Source organism: Callithrix jacchus, chromosome 13, assembly GCF_049354715.1.
Source record: "Callithrix jacchus isolate 240 chromosome 13, calJac240_pri, whole genome shotgun sequence".
In the NCBI taxonomy this organism is placed as follows: domain Eukaryota; kingdom Metazoa; phylum Chordata; class Mammalia; order Primates; family Cebidae; genus Callithrix; species Callithrix jacchus.
In genome coordinates, this window is record NC_133514.1 from 111490842 (window position 1) to 111514438 (window position 23597).

The 23597-nt window shown below is 33.3% G+C and overlaps 1 protein-coding gene across 12 annotated transcripts in view; it reads left to right on the forward strand.

Moving 5' to 3' along the window:
* Window positions 1-23597, forward strand: part of CCDC102B (coiled-coil domain containing 102B) — a 361810-nt gene that overhangs the window by 109687 nt on the left and 228526 nt on the right. For all 12 annotated transcript variants that reach the window (XM_078346981.1, XM_078346986.1, XM_078346983.1 and 9 more), the window contains 3 exons: window positions 2478-3098; window positions 5523-5743; window positions 13103-13211. In XM_078346981.1, the coding sequence (XP_078203107.1) occupies window positions 2478-3098; window positions 5523-5743; window positions 13103-13211 (951 nt within the window). The remainder of the gene's footprint in view (window positions 1-2477; window positions 3099-5522; window positions 5744-13102; window positions 13212-23597) is intronic.

Below are 23597 nucleotides of genomic sequence, written 5' to 3' on the forward strand. Positions count from 1 at the left end.
CTTCACTTTGTGATTTCAACCAGAAGAAATATCATTAAATAGTGAATAGTGAATATATATATGTATATGTAAGTATATATACATATTTGCTGTGTTTCTAATGAAGAGTTCCTTTTGTTCTTTTCTTTTTTATATTGGTCTTGGAATTTAGTCAGTTAAATCCTTTTGACTTCTGAATTATAGTAAATGAAGGGAACAAAATACTCCAAATCAGCAATAATTGAAACATGATTGGACATATCCCAATGCTAACAAAAATAATTAACACCATGCATCTGTATTATTATAGCAAATATTATAATGAAGAGTGAAGTGGTTTGATAACTCTATGGAACACTTTTAAAATGTTTTTTCTCTATAAAAGTTAATATTAATATTATCAGATCTCTTAATTAGAGAGCCTTAATATTCATCTTTTAAAAAAGTTATATAGTCTTTTTTCCCAATGATTAAAGCCTTATTTTGTAAGTTACTTGAAGTAATAAAACCCATTCAGTTGATTAAATAGATGGGTCATAAAGAGGCGATTTATGATGTGTAACTATATAAAAGCAAATGAAAAAAAGTGAGAGGATTTAATGTCATGCACATAAAATATTATCTAAGATTATTTACACCAGAAAAGCATATCTGAGAATAAAAATGGGTAATTATATCCAGCCATGGAACTTATGTTAATTTACAGATTAAGCTGCATGTTTTCAGCCCTTATTTTAAAGCAAAAATTTTACTTACTATAGTCTCAATGTACCTACATTACTATGCTGAATAAAGAAATGGGTATCTGTATTGTTACATATGGTAGGCCTTTACAAATTAGTGTGTGTTTTGATATTTATATGGAAAGTTGATTTCAATTCCTTTACAAAGCTTTGCAGTGGGCTAAGACTCTGTGTAGTGTTATCTACGCTGTAAAGTTTCCTCATTTCAAGAGACAGTCATAACTTAGTCAGTACTCTTTAGGTCACCTTGACCTTATCTAATAATCTAACGCTGACTTGACATATATTACATAATAAAGAAAATGATTGAACAAATACATATATTTGTTATAATATAAATTATGTATCTTTAAAACTTAACGGTGCTTGTCTGATCCACCAGACTGCAAAATCTTTGACACACAAAAATCATGTCTTTTTCATAATATTTTATTTTTAGAGCTTATCACAATATTAACAACAGTAATAAATTAATTCATGTATAAGTTAGATGTGCTTTTGCTTGAAAGTAACAGAAAACTCGACTGTCATAACTTAAATATAGGTTATCCTGCTCACATAGTAAAGAAGTCAGAGGTATGCATTCTAGATTTCATGCCACAATTCACACCTTAAATCACCTCTTTATCTTTATGATTCACCACTTTGAATGTTATGAGAAGCCTCTTAAACTTACTTTCTTCCAGAACCACATCCTTTTTCAAACACGAGGAAGGCAGAGGAAAGAAAGTTCCTCATTGTGATGTTCACATATTTTTCTAGATGGGGAAACCTCAGTATACTTCATCTCACATCCCAGCAGCCAGAGCCAGGCCATAGCCCTGTCATGAAAGTAGTCAACAGTCAATAGATGAAGGGCATCATGGAAAAGGTAGACTATGGTTTAACCTCTGGGATTGGGATAGAGGCTTATTCGCCCATAGATCAATAGGTTCCGCATTCTGCCTGAAATAATTGAGGCTTAATTAGCAGGAAAAAAGAAAACTATTAAGTAGTTATTGGACCTGAAATATTACAGTTTGTATTTTGTAGTGGACAATCTTCTAATAGATAGGACCTGAATAGAACTGGATTTGTCAAAATGAATTTTTTTTTATGTCATATGCTATCTGAAATTGTATCTTTATATTTTGACTTGTATTTGTTTGGCAAAATTGAATATGAGCATTTTCTATTTCTTAGTGGATAGTTACAAATGTTTAAATTCCTCCATATTTTTAGCTACACTGGAAAAATATGCAATATTGAAAAGATGGGGCTGGATGTGGTGGCTCACGCCTGTAATCCCAGCACTTTGAGAGGCCGAGGCAGGTGGATCATGAGGTCAGTTCAAGACCAGCCTGGCCAAGATGGTGAAACCCCATCTCTACTAAAACACAAAATTTAGCCAGGTGTGGTGGCACATGCCTGTAACTCCGGCTACTCGGAAGGCTGAGGCAGGGGAATTGCTTGAATCTGGGAGGCAGAGGTTGCAGTGAGCCAAGATTGGGCTACTACACTCCAGCCTGGTAACAGAGCAAGATTCTGTCTCAAAAAAAAAAAAAAAAGAAAACTAAAAGGAAAATAAAAGAACAAGCAAAAAAGAAAAAAAGCAAAGCAGGAGACACACAAACAAACAAATGCATGTAAAGCAATGTATTTTTTCTTTTTTTAGAAAAGATGCATTGCTTTCATAAATTTTCGAAAATGTAGGTCTTGTTCTTGTAATTGCAAGGGAAATTTCAGAGTGAAATTATGTTCTCTATCTTTTCTTAGGTCTTAACGATAAATATGAATTTAGATTCCATTCATCGGTTAATTGAGGAAACACAGATCTTCCAGATGCAGCAGTCATCAATTAAGTCACACTGTGACATGGTGGCACCTGCCTCACCCACCAGGGATACCTATAATACCTGCTTCCCATTTTATGGGCTACAGTCTCATGCTGCTCACAATTTATGTGCACATTCATGTAACACCAATGAATGGGATATTTGTGAAGAACTTCGCCTCCGGGAACTTGAAGAAGTCAAGGCCAGAGCTGCTCAGATGGAAAAGACCATGCGGTGGTGGTCGGACTGCACTGCCAACTGGAGAGAAAAATGGAGTAAAGTTCGAGCGGAAAGGAACAGTGCCAGGGAGGAAGGAAGACAACTCAGGCTAAAACTAGAGATGGCAATGAAAGAATTGAGTACACTGAAAAAGAAACAGAGTTTGCCACCTCAGAAGGAGGCATTAGAAGCTAAAATCACCCAGGATCTGAAGCTTCCTGGTTTCGTAGAAGAATCCTGTGAACATAGAGAACAATTTCGATTTGGTTTTCAAATGTGTGAGTCTATCAGAGAGTGTTTAGTAAAAAGACAATTTTCTACAAAGGAGGAAACAAATAATAAGGTAAGAAAGAATCCAGAGTTGATGTGAATTTCTGAATGTCATACGTAGTGACGGGAGGAAGAAGGAAGTGACAAATCCAGTGGTGACTATGCTAGTCTGCCAGGGCTACCGTCACAAAGTACCCTAATCAGGGTGCTTTAAGCAACAGAAATGCATTTTCTTACAATTGTAGAAGCTAGTAGTACACGATCAAGGTGCTAGCATGGTTGGTTTCTTCTGAGGCCTCCCTCCTTGGCTTATAGAATACTGATTTCTCCCCGTGTCTTCCATGGTCCTTTCTCTGTACACATGTCTGTGTCTTAAGTTCTTTTAGGACAGTCTAATGAACCTAATTTAACTAAATCATCATCCTAAGGCCCTGTCTTTACTAACAATCACATTCTGAGGTACTGGGGGCTAGGACTTCAACAAATAAATTTTGGGAAAGCACACTTTCAGCCCATACCAGTTGTTTTACTAATATTAATAGGGAAAAAAACTCAACAATTTTTTATCCGAAAAGAAAATATTTGGAGACATTTCTTTCCATTTACCTTAATTTGTCAAAATTGTGAACAATCCATAGTGTAGTTTGAATATTTCTCAAAGTTTGGGACTCAAGCCTCATGATTAACTTCTTATAAAATGGGTACTGCAGGCAAATAGGGTACTTTAGGAAATGCTTCATATGGTCCACACTGATGGAATTTCTTGATATACTTAGAATATCAGTTTCTGAGAATTCTGCACAAAACAAGTGTAACTTTAAAACGTCTATCAGTTTGTACACTTATTCACCCATGAACCGCCACTCTGTTTTGTTTGTTTGAACTTGGTAAATACTATTAACAACCCAAAGAACATACTTTGGGAACTCCTGTTACCTCTTATCATAATATCAGTTTATTTTGTTACCTCTTTTACTTTATCCCACCTCTAATACATATTAGTTAATATCTGGCACCACTACCATTGCATTTAGTGTTTTAAGCCATTCTATAACATATAGAATTTATGGTAGATAAAAACTAGAATTCATTGCAAATAAAATAATGAAGAAGATTACAATAATGTAATTACTTCTTCTTATTTGTTCTTTTACATTTTCTTTTAAAAGCATTCAATGTTGATAATCTAGGCTGTTAGTACCTTTGTATGTATCTTTTGGAAAATCATATATTCTCGAAATTCAGCTATATTAATGTATGCGCTAGAGGAATGTAATGACAAGCATAAGGGAATGTAGCTCACATAATGTTCTCTGAATCCACAAGACTTTTTTATTATTACAAGTTACTAGACTTTGCATTTGAGAGAATGAAGGATTCTCTTCACATGTATTATTATGGAAAATTCTCAGTATCTTGGGATTTCTTCTGAAATATCTTTGTAACATTAATGTCAAGAAGAAATCAAACATAGTAGGTATTTATTAAACTTTATTTATTTGCAAAAAATCCTTCTGGAATTTCCTTCTGATAGTAGGAAAATAAATATTACCTGTTGAAGAAGTTTTAATCATTTTTTTCCTTAAAACTTTGACCTAACTTTGCCAACTCTATGCCCAACAAGAAAGATATGTATATGTATCATTCATCTGACTTCAATACTTTCCATGAACAATACATCTTATTTTATTGTTTGTCAAAATATTATGATACAGATAATTGCAATACTCATTCTTGAGAGAATTGAGGAATGAATTATACTAGGTAATCTGGCACCCATATATTATTTAAAACATAAAATATTGAAGCATTCTGGAGATTTTACTTAAACTTGATTATTCAATGAGATTTTATTTGAAATTGTCTTTCACTTCGAACTTATAAACTAGGGTAAATTTAAATTATAGTCAAATACCAATAGCATGAGTCCTGTGAAGCTTTTGAGTTACGCACTAAGAATATTGACGCAGTTGCTGCTCTAGTATTGATGTCCGTATCAAGTGTCCCATTAAATTCTATTTGAGATGTGACTCATTAACTAAAATAAAGCAATAAGTGAGCTTATTGAAATATTCAAGAGCTTTCTGAAAATTCTATCGTCTTTCAAAAATGTTACAAAAATAATTACTTTGAAACTATGTCTTTCTTATGACAAAAGAAACTTGAAAAAGAATTCATCAACTCATTAAAAAATTCTTTTCAGCTGTTCAACTTTGTGCATGGTTATTTTTAGCTATGATTAGAAAAAGAAAACAAACAAAGAGGTAAAGCAGACCCTTTTAGAAATGTATTTTATTATAACAAGGAAGAACATAGAAAAGTTTGAAGAAGAACTCAAGTAAGTTCAGCCACGTAACACTTTTAGGTACTGATAATGAAATAAAAATATGGATTTGATGCTGTATTGTAACGTTTATTTCTTTATGAAATTGTATTGTTGTCATGATTTTTCTCCTAAGGGGTTTAAATATCCACCATAATTGTTTTATTTTTTCAGGAAGAAGGAGCGGTTATTGATTCTTTAAAATTAAATGACGAGATGAAACCTAATCTAGATAGTGTTGATTTATTCAAGAATGGTGGCTCTGGAAATGGTGAAATGAAACCTGGGCTGAAACTGAAAGCAATAAATCTGCCTTTGGATAATCAAGTAACTGAAATTTCAGCTTTGCAGGTGCATTTGAATGAGTTCCAAAAAATCTTATGGAAAGAAAGAGAGTAAGTGCTAATCATTCTCTACCTTAACCAAGTCTGTTTCAAACCACTTAAAATTGTTAACACTGATAGATCGATCATTTGTTAATGTATTTTATCCATGTTTAGTCGTTACGTTTTAGTATTTAAATAAATTAGTTTGACATATATTTTGAATTTTGAAAAGTAATCTATAACTTGTTAGTGTTCTTCATTCTTTTAAATTGACTTTTATCATGACTATGTTCTTACCATCTCTGGTAGATTCACTTTAATTTTTTCTGAATTCTTAATGTCCACGGTTAAAATATCCAGTGTATTATTTAATTTTTACAGCATTTGGACTTGGTCAATAAATATGTTAATTTTAATAGTGGAAAAAAATCACAATTTTGTGAGATACTGATTACAGAATAAGCTGTCTTATACATGGACCATTAGGGCTTCAGGCTTGTGATTAATTGGCCTGGATATTCATCTTTGTTCTGATGTATTCTAGCTATGGGACGTTGGCTGTTGCTGCTTTTGTGAAAATAGCTGTAGTGATGTTATGTTCCAGTTTTCTGTTGTCTTGAAACAAACTTTTCCAAACAATGATCATTAAAACATATCAACAATGATCGCTATGTCTTCTGTTCAAGAATCTTGAGCATGGCTTGGCACGGATATCCTTATCTCTGACTTGTGCCTTCAGCTGCAATGGCTCAAAGTCTGGCATGCTTGGAAGGCTGGGGGCTAGAGCCTCTCTCACTCATATCTCTGGCAGTCCATCTTGGTTCTCATCTAGGCCTCAGCTGGGACACCTGCACTGGGGCTATTTATAAGGCTGTTTGGCTTCCTCACAACATCGGGACTAGGTTACAAGTGAACATCTTAAGAACACAGAGAAGAAAACGCCATTTGAATGACTCTGCCTCACAAATCACTTAGCATCACTTCAGACCCACTGATGGGTGGGCATCTCAAAGGCTGACTCAGATTCAAGAGAGAGGCACTTTCAATGGAAGGAGAGTCAAAACGATTTTATAATAAGGGTGTGTAGGATGCAGTCATTGTGGCAAAGATCTCTGAAAAACACAGTCTGTCATAGCCTTTCTCACTGAATTCTCATGAAAATCAAGAAGAAATAATGTCTGGGGAAGAGGCTAGTAATATGAAATGTTCAATATGGATTTTTGTTTCTTTGTGATTAGCTTACAGTTTTATTAGCCCAATGTAGAATATCTAATATATGTTGAAATATGGTTCCAAAACCTAAAAATAATCATTTTTTATCTCTTAGTTATAAAGTCTTAACAAGCAGAACTGGAAAAGCAAGAGAGATATGTATGCACATATACATACAATATATTATATAAATATAAGTATATATTATATAATAATTTTAAATTATCTGGTTTAAATGGACTGAAATAGGGATAATTTTGCGTACTAGCCATTCACAAATACAGTAAGTTCTTTATCTACCACTTATTTTCTGCCAGAAGTTTCTCATTAGTCCCTGTGAAATTTACTAGTGCCACCACTTGCTTTTTTAGATTCTTCTTCTATATTTCACTAGATGAATAGATTGTGATCATATAAGCATCTGTGTACAGAATAAATACTTATTACTCTACTGAGTGTACATTCCTAAGAGAGGCAACCAATATTAGTGGAAAAAAGAATATAATTAAATTGGATTTTTAGCCTAATATATATAGTGACAATTTTATCTAGACCTATACATGTCAGTCACGTTCTAAACTCTGTGCTTTTATTTCTTGAAGGATTTAACTTTTTGGAAATTACAGACTTCTCTCCAGCCCACTCACAATATTACTTCCCTGATGCAGTCTGATAGGAACAATGTAGAGCTGTGTTTTTCTAGATGTAAACTTTTCTATTCTAAGGTGTCAATTTTAAAGATATGCACGTGTTGTCTTGACACGTTTATCCACATACATGCACACAACATATACTTTTTCCTGTTATGGAATGAATGAACAATTCTCAGGGGAAGTAAATTCTCCAGTTCTCAGTGACTTCAGTCTATAATCTATAGACAGGTCAAAGAATAAGAGAAAAAAGGAGACTTTCCATGGCCTTGTCTTCCCACGCTCCTCTTTAAGAAACAATCCCACGGACATTATGAGTCATGGTGCCTGTGTCCATGAATCAACATTTGCATGCAATCCACATGAGGCAATCACAGTCTATTTTTTTTTTCTATCACAAGAGAACGTTTTCCAAGAATAGAGAATATGCTATTACTTATAAATCCATCTAATCTTTTAAATTCTTTGTCCTGGAATCTCAGTGAGTGGGTGGCTTGAATTGAGAAGATGTGAATGTATTTTTTTCCTGCATTCCTATCTAGTGGGAAAATTCTCTTGACTAGTGCACAGAAATCAGCTCAGAAATTCAGAGAGTCATTTTTCCATTGTCCTTGACTAGAACCTCCTATTCAAATAGATGAAAGTTTATTGATTTATTTGCACTCTGAGTACGGTTCAGTTTTATGAATAATTCTCCAGTATATAAAATTTCTCGTATACTGAGACTTTATATATTTCTGTTGACTTTCATAAAGACTTCCCAGGTAGAAAACTTGGAGTAAGACCAGGAAACCTGATCCTATTATACAGCTGTGTGTACCTAGACATTTAAGAAAAGGAGCTTTGGCAATACCAAATCTCAAGTAACAGAGACTTAGATAAAATATTTTGAACTGTCTTAACATTCAAAATCAGTTTTCAAATTCCACTGCAGATACCTCCTTTATCACTTATAAAATGTTTGCTCTGTGTCTTTTAAGCTGAGCTTCAGGCTGGAGTGCAGTGGTGCAATCTCTACTCATTGCAACCTCAGCCTCCTGGACTCAAGCCATTCTCTCACCTGAGCCTCCCTAGTAGCTGGAATTACAGGCTGTGCCACCATGCCTGGCTAATTTTTTTTTTTTTTCAACTTTCAGTAGAGATGGGGTTTTGCCATATTGCCCATGCTGGTCTCAAACTCTTGGCCTCAAATGATTTACCTGCCTTGGTCTCCCAAAGTTCTGGGGTTACAGGGGTGAGCCACTGTGCCCAGCCCATTTTATTTTCTTAATTAATTTTTTATGTAAGAAAAGTATTATGCTTCAATTGTTTTGCTTTGCTTCATTAAATGTTCAATTTTTTCTTAATAATATGATATTTAAAATCCAGGTTAGAAGTTTCAGCAAATTAAAAATGTTTCAAAGGTTATTTTTTATATATGTATGAGAGAGATAGATTTCTACTTTATATATATAAAGTAGATATATATCTCAATTAATGAATACATTCATTAATATATATGTTATACATAATTATATATTTATATATAATGAATATATAACTCTCAATGAATAAATTGGCATGTAAATCTGGTTAATACTCTTTAATGTAATATTTATAAATATTAGAAAGTCAAGCTTACTTTGTTTCCTTATTAACTGTCCACTTAAGGAATATTCAATAAAGCTTTACCATTTTTTACCTCTCAGCATCTATTTTGTGTTTTGGCAATTTGCTACCAAATGAAACAGAGTCTATATCTGTGCATAGATAATGAAAATGCCAGGAAGCCTCTACCACGGTTTCCTTTGCAGTGAAGGTACAGACAGTTGACTTAGGAATAGTGCATCAGAGGTGGCCACCTAGACTTTTAAGCAAAGCCAATACCCCAAGGCAGTAGACAGCATCCAGAATTCATGCATGAGGGGGAAGCAGCAGCAATAAGGACAACTTGTTTCCAGAGGCAGCGGTGGCCTCAGGTGCCTAGTGACATCACCCACTGTCCTGTGTTGGTGATCTTGAGGTCTTGCTGTAATGTCTCTACATTAATGGTGGCCAAAATAGTGTGCTTACAGGAAGATTTCTATGGCTTTCTCATCAGTATTTCTGGCTGCATGTGTTCCCCAGAGATTTCCCAGAAATTTTTTGAGCTATAATATCTTTTTCCACCCAAATTATATGTTTGCTTGGCAGACATATAATACTAAGAGAGTGTACAGGCAACAGAGAAAGAAGGAACAGGCAGTGGGGTCTTCATGGGACCAGTTTTGTGGCATGAGACTGGGTCTTGGTCCCCGTCTGCTTCATCTGCAAGCATTGGTCTATGATTCTCCTGGAGATCTGAGCTTAATAATATTCTTTAAATACTTATCTTTTCTAATTAAGTTAACTGTATATGGCTTGGCTGTTTGTAACAGTTAATTGCTAATAGCCAGTGCTGAAAGATGTAATTATGAATAGTAGGAAGTGCAGTTGTAAAATCACATATATGCTGCTTATTTAAAGTATATTTGTATAAACTTGTTAACAGTTTAATATTATCTCTCAATTTGGAACTGTTATAAAATTGAATATCTGCATCTCATTACAAATAATCATTTAATTTGGTGAGAACATTTTTATTCTTGTACACCCTTTTAGAAAACAGTGTTCATTTTTTTTTCCAGTGAAATTTCCCACAGTTCAACAATGATTAACATTTATTTCTAGATGTTAATTTTTAGGACCTTTCATTCCTGAGAAATATTTGAATAATATTCTTGTCTAGAAATTTAAATTTCATTTTCAATTATTGTGGAATTGTGACAGTAAACAAAGCATCAAACATACATAGAAATATAATCACATCTTTCCATAAAAACAATTTTGATTCACATTGTATCTTTTAGATTCTACAAATTTTAAATATTTTAGCAATATGATTTTAAAAGTTTATATCATCATATTAAAGATACTATGTTTTTGCTGAACTTTGTCTTTAATTTTGTTCTCATAAAGAATGTGTACATAAAATATGTAACGCTTTAGCATAAATATTGGGTGTTTTCCTTTGCCTTCTTATAGCTCACATATCCTGATGATAGGATACAGCTCAGTTATAAATTTAACTATATTATTCATCAATTTAGAAAAATCTCTGAAACACAGAATAAATTGATTAGGCTAGAAAATTAAGGATTTATAGGGTGCCCTCTACTGCATACATTTAGACATGCAATGTCCTTAATGCTGGCACAGAGACACAAAAGTTTTTGATGAAGCTATCAAAACACTAAAAATATTTTAAGTATCCCATTGTCATTAAATAATTTTTTATAAATTACTTGTTTTCTCACTCCCCTACCCTTTTACATAATAAGAATGTGTGATTTTCTTTTAGGAAACAAATACATATCAGGTATTTTCTTTATGATGTATACTTAAGGAGGTAAATATTACTTTGTTTGAAAATTTTTGAATTTGAATTTATTTTGTTTCTAAATTACCATTTAGTTCATTAAAATGTAATATCAAAAGCAGATATTTGATTTCTCAACATGTATGATTTTACCTGTAGAGTTTTTCAAGTGTTATGTTTCTATTATTATATTATAAATGAAATAATTTTCACAATTAATTTTAATGAGAAACATAAATATATGGTTTATTACACAAATGCAGTTAAAGTCTTTTGTAAAAATTTTTTTATTAATTTAACATATGCCATTTGCTTTTTAAGTTTTTCAATTACTGACAGAACATTTCCACGTTCTACTCAAGAATATATAAAAAATTAAAATTATAAATGTGATGATTCTTATCTTAAACATTCCAATGAAGTTACAAATTTTTTATTATAATTTTCAATGTAAATTCACAGGTCTCAGTCAATATTCAATATCTTTTAAATATTCTAATTTATCACCCAAAACTTAAAATTCACTCAAATGTTAGATATGCAACGTATTTCATACTATAAAGCTTTGTACATATACTTTCTAAATCTAACACAGAATACTAATACTTACTGATTTATTATTTCTGTATTGAATTCTTTTCCTCTTGACATCCCAAACACAACTACTAAAACAAAAATTATATCATAATAAGCAACTTGGGTGTCCTCAGCTGGCTAAGTTTACTTGTCTATCCGAAATTGTGACTGCTGTGGTTAATCTGGACTATGAACATTTATATTCAGTGTTCATAAGACCTAAACTTTCAAGTTGAATCTTTCTGTTTGTTAATTTTGTTTAATATATTTGCTATGTTAATAAGGGATTCTGGATTAGAGTCCTGTAAATGGTGCTTTGCACCTTTTTTTTGGAACCCGTGTCTTTTGAGGTTAAGCTAAGCTCTAACTAATTCTTTTATATCCTCTTTCAATTTTATGGCTTGATTTATACAAATATAATTATATAACTTTTTAATAGGCTGCTTATCCATTTGGTTGGATTAAACTAATATATTTACCGCCTAACACTACTTTGAATTATTATCTTAGTATTGTTACCAGGAAGAATCATATTTCTTATAAATATTTAAATGACATTCAATTTTGATTTTGCATGCATTTTCTAGCCCTGTGAGTATGTTTCTAAAACCTTTCTAGTGACATTTAGTATCATTGAAATAGATCGAGGGGTGTATAGTAGTTAATTATGAATGCAGTAAGTCTGTAACTAACAATCACAGAATCTCAGTGTCATATAACAATCAAAATGTATTTACCTAGAGCTCAAACACACAAGTTGTTTTCAAACTTTTATTTCTGTCATCTCTGCTAATATCTCGTTGTCAAACCTAGAATTGAGGAATGAGGAAAACAACTCTGTCAGTGGAAGTAGATAAAAATCAATGAGCATTTTTGAATAGTAATCAAAACTACCTTACAGATAAGGAAAGGCCAGCTTCAAAGGTCGATACGTGTTAATTACAACCAGAAATAAAACAATTATCAATGACTCTAACAGACAGTGTGGGCAAACAAACAAACAAAAATCGAATGGTTGGGGTATTAAAAGGCTAAATTTTAATCCTCATTCTGTTGCTAGTTCTACAAATAGAGAAATTAATTTCAGTAATTTAGAATAATTTAAATAAGAATCCCAGTGAAATTTCTTTGTTACAACAAAATTTAAAATATTTAAAAATTATTTTTATATCCCCAGCAAATGACTATATTTTTATGATTGTTAGGTAGGCTTATTTGCATGCTGTGTCATTTCAAATGATTTTTTTAATTCACATGCAGCCACGATATGAAGATGGATTTAAAAAATGTTAAAATTAGAAACATATATATCTTCCCATGTAAGTGAGAGGAATTGAGAGGCATGCATGAAGCATGCAGAAGAAAGCAAGCAAAATGTTAACGCTGGCAAAGCCAAATTAAATATATTTCATCTACTGTAAAGTTTATCGCCAGAGTAATAAACTAAAAAACTTGTATTCTATAAATTTTAATAAGTTGCAAAGTGTTTTTTCTCATTAAGATCACATACAAATATCAAAAATTAGGAAAATGGATATGAAATTGGATGCATCCTTGTAATTATTTTAAAATTGAAGACAACTTTTTTTTTCTTTTAATTCTTAAATTGTTTAGAATGCGCACAGCTTTGGAAAAAGAAATAGAGAGACTAGAGGCGGCTTTGTCTCTGTGGAAATGGAAGTACGAAGAACTGAAAGAATCAAAGCCCAAAAATATGAAAGAGGTATGGGGGTATGTGACTTAAAGGAAGACATGAAGGCTAGCTTTTTATTTCTTTGAATATGTAGGCAAGCGGACAGAAAACAAAAGGCACAACAGACAAGAGGAAGGGAAGTTAAAAACTGGAATTTCTGCTGTAAGGGGAATATTTGAAATCACTCATCAATAGTGGACTTAGTCAAATTCACACTGTATGACATCTTGTTTTTATTAACATATCTGTGGCAGTTTTATGTTGGTCATTATTTCTTTTCAGAAATCTTATTGCATATATTGAAGGTATAAAAATGATGTTTTGATATGCATATTGATAGTTAAATGGTTAAGGATCAGCTACATGATACAATTAATTACTTATTCTAGGCACATGAGAGGGGATGGTTAAAGATTACCTCTGATAGCACATCATCTATCATAAATGATTTTCACTTTTTCTTTCATGAAGCAGTCTGAAAATATCAATTCATCTCAGGTGTGTTAAAGTTCTTTTCATATCGACATTTTAGTTATTTGGGATCCGCCACTTGCCAGAATACTTTTCTTTTGCATTTTCATCAATAAAATGTCATTATGAACCCTTCCCATTTCAATGATTTATTAGCACTTATGATTTAAGTTGTATTAATTGTACATGTTATGTGCATTAAAGCATTGTATTACATAAGTATGTAGGGAAGAATAATGAGTAAAGAAAAAATGGCCAAAATAATGACTGTTTTCACAAGAGTTAACATTTAATAGGCGTGTGTGCAATATAAATATTATATATACACATGTATACATGTATACACAGACATATACTTAGATATAGATTCATAGTATTTATATGCACAGGAACCTGTCTCTGGGTGTGACATTCACAATACATTGATGTGTACTAGAAAAATAGTTCATGACACAAAAACATATTATGTTTAGAATGTACATGTATGTGCTCTGTAATATAAGTGGTTCTAAAATTGACTGAAAAAGCTAATATTTAAGATGCAAATAGTGTAAAGTTTAAGTAAAAAAAAATGCATTTACTATCTTTCGCCACTAGTGTGCAGTACAGACTTGATAATCTTACTCTTAGTTTGGTAAACCTTTATTTAAGTAGCATTTACGTAGCCAACATCCTGAAAAAGTCAGGTTTTTGAGTTGGCTTACAAAGCAATATGTGTATTTGAAAATGTTTAATGTTTTCTGTTTAAATATGATTTTTGGTAGCAAAATAAGAAAAAATTAAACTATGACATCGTACACTGTAAGGTGGATCTTTATTTGATAACCATTCAGTTATGCTTATTAATACATATATGATGCTTGGTAGATTAAAAGGCTGTCAGGGTTTCAGAACAGAAGAAACCTCAAAATTTTTAAAATTTGTCTATATGTACTTTTCAGTGCATGTTTCAGTTAAATGAAACACAAAGTTGAATAATGACTGAAATGAGTGTAAAAAAATTTTTGTAGACATTGACAATTTGTAAATATAAATATCAAACATTATTTGAATTATATGAAAAAATTTTTAAATATGCCTTTTCATTTCTAACGAAACATTTCTTATGTTCTTAGGATTTTTTTTTAAGAAATGTGATATGTACATAAGTTTAAATTATTTTATAAAATAAGATGACATGTGTAAGAATGTTTAGCAACTAAACAAATAAGACTACTTAGAATGAATTTAATTATTTATATATTCTTTGTTTAATCATATCTTATAATGGGTTATGACAGGTAAGAATTTTAGGCTACATTTAGAGATAGTATTGTAGCACAAATATAAGTGTAAAATATTCATAGTCTCCCTACAGTGGATTGACAGGTATGTAATGATGCAGTCCTTGAAATTTCATGTAAATTGTTCTTTCTTACTCCCTTTTTCCTCAGAAATTCTGATAATGACCTTTGCATTTATTGTAGCTCGTCATCTCTAAAAGTGTTTGAATACAAGTGTGATTTCTGTTGTAGATGCCTAAAATGTTAAAAGCAAATGCATGCCTCTCTAAGAACTGCTGATGGAAAGATTAGCAGTTGTTAAAGTTGGAAGCAGATGTGCTCAATAGACCTAGCACTGTAAAAATGCATTTGAAAGTCTAGTGTGCTTTTGGGGGGAAATCATTCTTAATTACTGACATATAGAGAAGAGAAAAGATAAAAATTTAATTGTAAAATCTAAGTGTTTAAAATACAACCAAGAAAATGCATAGTAGAGGTAATTATATCCAAAATGCTGTTTCCATGCTGAATTTAATACTTATTCAACTTTTCATTTGTAAGTCCATATATATTGATTCAGAGTTAGATTATAAATTCTGAGTGTGTAGAAAGGATCATTTATATGAAATTTCATGGTCCGGAGGATCAAATATTCATGTAAGTAACATTGATTACACATAATTCTGATACCTCATTTTAACAATCAGTGACTCTGACTCTTTCCATAATGTAAGAGACTCTGCTATATGTGAGAATACTTGCTAACATTTAAAAATTAGTCTCAAGATAAAAAATTTTTAAAAGTAATTTTTTATTTTCTTTGAATATTGTCAGCATTTACTTGGAATGTTCTAACAGATTTTCTTAATAAGTCACCATATTGTGATCATAACAATGTACCTAGTAGCTTATAATTTATAATATTCTTTCATAAATATTTATAAACACAGAGACACAAGCATTGTTGGGCCCCTTTATGGCTTACATTGAAGCCTTAAACACCTGAAACTACCTTTCTGATTTGGGAGAAAATAGAATATTAGAATTACTAGTTGTATGTAACAAAAATTCTATACTCACACCTTATCTTTTTAAAACATGCAGCATATGGGAGCTATTCTGCACACATCAAGGCAGGTCCTTACAGATAGTTATTAGAAATAGGTGTAGGGTAGAATATAAGTGCAGCTCTGAGCTCAGTGCTAATTTTGAAACATTGCCTCTTATTGCTTTTCCTGTGGCTTGAATAAATTATTCCATAGAAGTGACTATGAACACTAATGTAGCTTATCAAGTCTGCCTCCAAACTGTATCTCACATTATTCCTTTCCATCCCTGCTACTTCCCAGACACAGCCATCATCATCTCCTTGCCTTTTCCTCCCAGGTTTCTTGACCACCACTGTTGACCTATTTAAAATCATTTTATACCCACCAAGCAGCATGATATTTCTAAGACATTACATCGGATTGTATTAGCCCACGGTTTGAAACATTTCAGTGAATTCTCTGTTACTTAGTGGATAGCTGCCTTCCAAATAGTTCAGCAGTCCAAGGAAGTCCACATTCACCTTCCTAAACCATCAGAGGCTGATGGTCCAGTGGATGCCCATTGACACCACTCTTTCTTATCCTAATTGCTCCAACAAGCAATATCCCAAATTCCAGTACATAATACCCAATAGGTGATGACTGTTGACTCATGCATAGCCCTACCTGTGTTAGGAGGGCAGCCTTCTCCATCTATCCAGTGACTGCTGTCCTTCAGGTTTTCAGAGGTTCATGCAGCTGGACACGTGGTCATCTGATCAGAGATTAGAAAAAAGAGAGAAAGGAGGATTATGTAAGGATGATTTATATTATATAGACCAGGCTTGGAAGTAGTGTACATTATTTCCACTTATAATTCACAGATGAGTACTCATTTGCATAGCAATACCTAATTGCAAAGAATGTTGAGCAATGGAGTTAAGCTACACACCCCAAAAGAAAAAGAAAATGGAATTGGTAAGCATCTAATTAGTTTCTACAGCAAGAGTCAATATGTTACAGGGTATAGTCATTCTCACTACTATCACATCTATTAATAAATACGTTAATTAAAATATGCTTTCATTAGTGTTGATAAATGCGTAGTTTGCCTTCTATTTAAGAAAAAGTGGGCCTTTTAATCCTGATCTCTCATACTGAGAGCTTGACTTACATCTGGTGACCTGGGGTAGACTAGTAGAAACCGTTTTTCCCCGCATGACACTCTTTCACTCTATGTCCTATGTCCTGGAGAAAGATTGCAGAATGAGTCCTTCTCAAAATATATCTTTCCCAAAGAAATGGGAAGAGAGGAAGGAGCAGAGCTACCTGTGCTGAGTTACATCTTTTAAACTCACCAACCAGACAATACCTCTTCCTTCTGAGTGATAGAGGGAGAGAAACTTGCAGTCTTAAGGGTGTTGCTAGAGCAGCCGGCCGTCTACAGGAATGGATGTTTTGAGTAGAGAACGTTTTCTCCTTTTACCATTCTTCATGGCCTACATGGTTTCACTTCTGTAACACCTCTTTTGTCCTTTCTTTGTCATTTTCTCCTGCCCATGCTTGCTTCTAGCCTCACTGGCTTTCATTCATTTCATCAAAGGAACCCAACTTCTTCCTACTCAATGGCTAGATCCACGCTGCTTTTTGTTGTTGCTGCTGACAATATCCCACACTTCGCATCTCTTTCCCCTCCTACGCCAGCCACACCTTGTGACTAACCTCGGTTTATGCATCACTTCATTAAAAAGAAGTCTCTGTCCAAAGCATGTTTCCTTTCCTATTTTTTCTCAAAGCAATCTGTGATACTTTAAAAGACTTTTATCAAACTTTGTATATGTGATTACTGTTGCTTTCCCCATTGAGCTGTCCGCTTCATGAGGATATACATCATGCCTGCTTATTCACCTCTCCATACTTGATGAATAAATGTGCTTAATATTTGTGGTGAATATTAAATGAATGAAGCACCGTACTAACACTTTTCTTAATAGCTATAAATGCTTCCTTTTCTAAACGGAAATTGCTATAGTGTAAGGATAGTAGTTCACTTCCTAGGCTTGTCTTTTCTTAGTAAATGAGTCTACTGCTCTCCATCTCTAAGGATTTTAGATTTTCCAGGGCACTGGGATGAAGTCTTATCCATCATCAAAAATCTGTTCAGCTTGTTTTTTACATGACATAAATTAACTTATCAGGCTGAAGAGTGAGGCAGATAAAACACCATAGTAGAATTCATCAAGTGAACAAAAAATGAAGCATATGGGATACCACTTTGCTGACCTTTTAAACAAACGTAGTTAAGAATAATATAAGCACTGAATTACATAAGTCAGAAATAATGAGGGGATAATTTATAAGCATTGTCAAGGTGACTATCAGAACACAGAGATGACTTACTTAACTCCAAGACTAGTATAAGGATTATGAGATAAATTTAGGCCTTTCAGAATCTACTTTACTTGTAGTAACATTAAATAACGAAGAAAAGGAGAGGTTAAGTTAAGCAGTAACATTTCAAAATTTAAAACACAACAAAAAGAAAACAACTCCTATTTAATTAGTCTAGACAGTAGTTTGAGGATAATGATAAAAGTAGACTAAAAAGATATAAAGAATGAGGTCTGGAAGTGAGTTACACAGGTGAGTACCTCACACAATGGCAATATTTTACACCATGGAGAGCATTTGGTCTATGAAACATCCTCATTTTATATTTCAGATGATGGGATAGTTTCCAGTGACTAATGTTCATAAATTAAAAGCTTCCGTTTTATTCTTTATTATCAGAAGTCTTTACAGGGACATTCAAGTAAGACAATTCCATAGATAAGGATTCTCCTCTTATTGCATTGGTCGTTTTACATAGAGGACCAGTTTTGGTTTTGAAAGGGAGATTAGACCAGGCTGCCTTCCTTCTTTTCTTCTCCCTAAGGGTGTGGCTGCTTCCATCCCTGCCACCATGTACAGACAACAAAGGTATTAATCATATACAAGGGTATGAAAAATCAGACTGAAAACAAATGTATATTGTCTCATCTTAAAAATCCTGTTTCTGTGTTACAAACATATGTGGAATGATAGATTTAAATTATCTGTTCTCTTCATACACATCATATGTCAGGTTTTGCTGGATAAATGGTCTTTTCTATTTTATTTATTTATTTGTTTGTTTTTGTTTCTGAGACAGGGTCTTGTAATATTGCCCAGGCTGGACTGCAGTGGCAAATCACAGCTTGCCGTAACCTAGGACTCCTGAGCTCAAGCTAACCTTCTGCCTTGGCCTTCCATAGTGCTGTGATTACATGTGTGAGCCACAGTACCTGGCCTTTTTTTTTTTCAAGCGTATAATTAAGGGCAAGGAATCTAAGGTCAGAATTTCATAATTTGTTGGAGTTTGGATGGGGCATTTTTATATATATAACCTCTGAAAAATGGAGGGTGTTTTTTTCCTTGTTAGAATATCTGAACCAAATACAATAATAAATTATGATGCACTCCTGTAATTCTGCCAGTTTTAACTATCTTAAGTTAAAGGATAGTTTATTTGGGTTAGTGGATGTTAACATTAGTATTTCATAACCACATAGATTCTTTGAAGAATAACAATCAACTTCCAAAAGATATGCTTGTAAACTCACCAATAAAAATTACAGATATTTTGTACAGGACATATGAAATCTAAAATAAAAAAATTCTATGTGTATAGTTCACTAGTGTATCCTGAATAATATTATGTAGCCACTAAATAGCATGAAAACAGCCATGAAAATGAGCCATGCATCAATGAACAGAGAAATCTTGATTCCTTTGGATGAGGCAGGATAATGGTAAAAACATTCAGGGAATTAAAATAAAACAAACAAACAAACAAAAACCAGCAAGTCAAAACAGAAAAAAAAGGACCCCCTAAAAAAAAAACATGAAGCCACCATCTTTTTAGTCAGACATGGGCTACTGTAGTATTCATATTCAAATCAAATCAGCATTCTAGCCAACTGATTTTCTTAAGAAGCAGGTCTCATGTTTTTGGTTTTCAGCCACTTTTTAATTAATCATTACATCTTGCTGAGCTAAATTCTTGCTTTAGACCATATCATAGACTACTGGTTACCCTCTAGAGAGCAGCACTTGAATGAGGCAGCACCAGGCTTGTATTCAGGATAGCATGTCAAAGTATCACAGGTTATGTGGAAGGAACTTGGTTTAACTGCTCTGATGAGAAGGGACTATGGAATGGAAAAGACTCACAGCATCACCATCGCCTCTCCAGGGTTGTGGGTGTCTTCATTAGTAGTTACAGATTTAATGAGAGTTAAGAAATCATAAAGAGGGCACGTTTAGCTACTATTTTTCCAAAGATCACATGGGAGGTTTGAAGACATATGGTGCCATCCTGGAACTGAAGGTATTCTTTGAAATGCATTTTGGAATGTATAATTGTCACTTGAGACAATACTTCTATGTAATGTAGTTCTGAAGTTATGATCAAAGCTAGTGGAAGATATAATTCTGTATCTATATTAAAACATCTTATGTGTACAAAATGAGGTTCTCAAGGAATATAAGGGTTCTCACATGGATAATCTGAATCCTATTTAAACAGTTAAAAATTCTTTAATGCAGTTGTACTGAATTAACAGAATCCATCAGATTCAACTGAGAAGCTCTTTGTTGTTGTTGTTTTTTAATACATGTCTAGATCCCTCTTTGGGGATTTTTTTGTCTAATTGATTAGGGATGCTTCTCAGATTTCTGTGCTTTGGAGAAGCTAATAATTTTGACATATACACTGAGATTCACTGCTTTAAGATATCAGATTGCAAAGCTGGAGGATATCATAGAGATCCCAAAGACCAACTATGATTGTCAATTTTATGTGACAACTTGACTAGCCCACGTGATTAACATTTGAATCCATAGATGGGGTAAATTTGATTGCCCTCCCCAGTGCAGGTGGCACCCATCCAATCAGTCAAAGGTCCGAATAGAACAGAGTCTGAACCTCCATGAGTAAAAGAGAATTCCTCCTGCCAGATTGCCTTTGAGTGTGGACATTGTTTTTTCTTTTCTTTTCTTTTTTTTTTTTTTTTTTACTTCAGACTGTAACTGCACCATCAGCTCTCCTGGGCCTCCAGTTTGCCAGTTGCAGATCTTAAATCTTAGATCTGCAACTGGCAAATCCACATCACCTTCCACAATCTTTTTATATGTAAGTATCTGTATATTTATACATATGTGTATGTATTTATAACTTATTAATATACAATACCAGATATGATGTCTCTAAATACATACAAATGTGTTTACATGTTCCTATAAACACACACATACACACAAACACACACACACACACACCCTATTTGCTCTGTTTCTCTGCAGAGGCTTGGCTCATGCACCAATCTTACTGAAAGAGCCACAAATTGACCCAAGTATACTTGTTGCTGCAAGTGCCAGTTTCTTTCCACTCAATGTTTTTTCTTCTTTTGGTAGGGTTATTATTGGCAATGATAGAGCTATGAGAGCTATGTGTGCTTCTAGTTTGTATTTTCAAACTTGAAGTGAAATAGTCATCCCTTGGTATCTGTGGGGAATTGTTTCCAGGATCTTCTGCAGATACCAAAATCCACAGATATTCAAGTCCCTTAAATAAAATGGCGTAGTGTTTTCATACAACCTATGCACTTCCTCTCATATACTTACATCATCTCTAGATTACTAGTAATTCCTAATACACAATTTCTAGATTGCTTATAATTCCTGCACACCATTTCATTCATGCAGATTCAACATAGCACATTGGCGCCTGGCAAATTCAAGTTTTGCTTTTTACAACTCTGTAGAATTTTTTTCTGAATATTTCTGATTTTTGATTGATTGAATCCATGTGTACAAAAATCACAGATATGGAGGTATATACTTTATTTAACTTACTGTTTGTATTGATTAGTAGGCTGACTTAAAATAATTTTCCATGTATTGTAGAAAATATGTTGGGCTAACATAAGGATAGTTGATATTTGATTTATTTTTACTTTTTTTTGTTGAACGAAATCATTTTTGATTGTACAAAGGTGAAAAAGTGCAATTCCTCCTCTGTAGAGGTGGGTTCACAGTGACGCTCAAAACGTTTGAGTTTCAGGGTCCCTTTTTTGTCCCAGCCTCTAACAGGACTATGACAGAGATCCTGGCAAGATGTAAATATGGTCACATGTGTTTTTGTGCATTTTTTATAAGATAATTGAGACACACTTGTTAATATATCTGTTTCAACTCTGACTTTTCACCCAATATTCTTGCTTCCTTCTCTGTTGATATGAAGTAGCTGCAGAAACATTTGTGATCTTGCCAAGTTGAAGATGCGTTGAGACTACATATAGTTTGTAGATAGTGAAATCTATTTTTTATATGTTTCTTATTTATACATAGTCAATAGGGAAGCTCTCCCATTTCTGAAATGTACTTGATAATGCACCACACTTCTAAATGAAAATTACATAAAATATACTTTTTAAAGAATACTTACATTTGTGGGATAGAAACTTCAAAGAGTGAATATTCCAAACAAGAAATACATCTTTGTGTTAGATTGTGCGCTTACTGCTCTCAATTTCATTCTCAAAAAATGATTGACTATTGGAAAAAGCCTGGAAAAAGACTAAATGCTATCTATGAAAAATGATAGTACTTTATTACTGTCATACTAAAAGTTGATTTGAGTATATAAAGCTAAGATGCTAGGAAAAATTATTAGTTATTTTTCAAATTATTACTAGAACTTTTAATATGTTTTCTAGATTTTACTGTTTTCTGTGATTTTTTAATAATATTTGTCAGCTCTCCAAAGTTTGCCCATTGTTGTTTTCTAGTTTCAAATGTTTACTTTTATTCCCAATTTATCTTTATCCTCAAATTGTAAAAAAAAAAAAATCACAGTCAATGAACCCTTCATTTATGATCCTCTGCATTCCCTTAGGTTAACCCCCAAGACTCCATTAGGCGCCCCTCTTCTTTATAGTGCTGTGATCCAGTGCACGCGTTGTGCTATAAGCACACACACCCACTTATAACAAAGTGTGTGTTTGCACTTCGGCACACATGCGATTATATTTACATCCTGCCAGGACCTTTGTCAAGGTCCTGTTAGAGGCCTAGAAAAGATAGGGGCTCTGAAACTCAAACTTTTATAGCTTTACTGTGAACCCACCTGTGCAGAGGAGGAATTGTACTTCTTCTCCTTTGTAGAAGCAAAATTGGTTTAGTTCAAAAATAAAAATAAAAATAAAAATAAATCAAACAAATATAAGGTATCTTTATATTAGTATATGTTCTCCACAATACATATAAAATTATTTTTAATAATAATAATAAGAAGAAGCTAAAAAAAGTTCTGAGTTTCAGGACGCCTATCTTTTTAGGCCTCTAACAGGACCTTGACAGAGGTCCTAGCAGAATGTAAATATGATCACAGGAGAACACATGGACGCAGGAAGGGGAACATAACACATTGGGGCCTGTTGGGGTGAGGGGGGCTAAGGGAGGGCAGCATAAGGAGAAATACCTAACGTAGATGACGGGTTGATGGGGTGCAGCAATCTACCATGACACATGATACCTGTGTAGCACACATAGCCATGACACGTGATACCTATGTA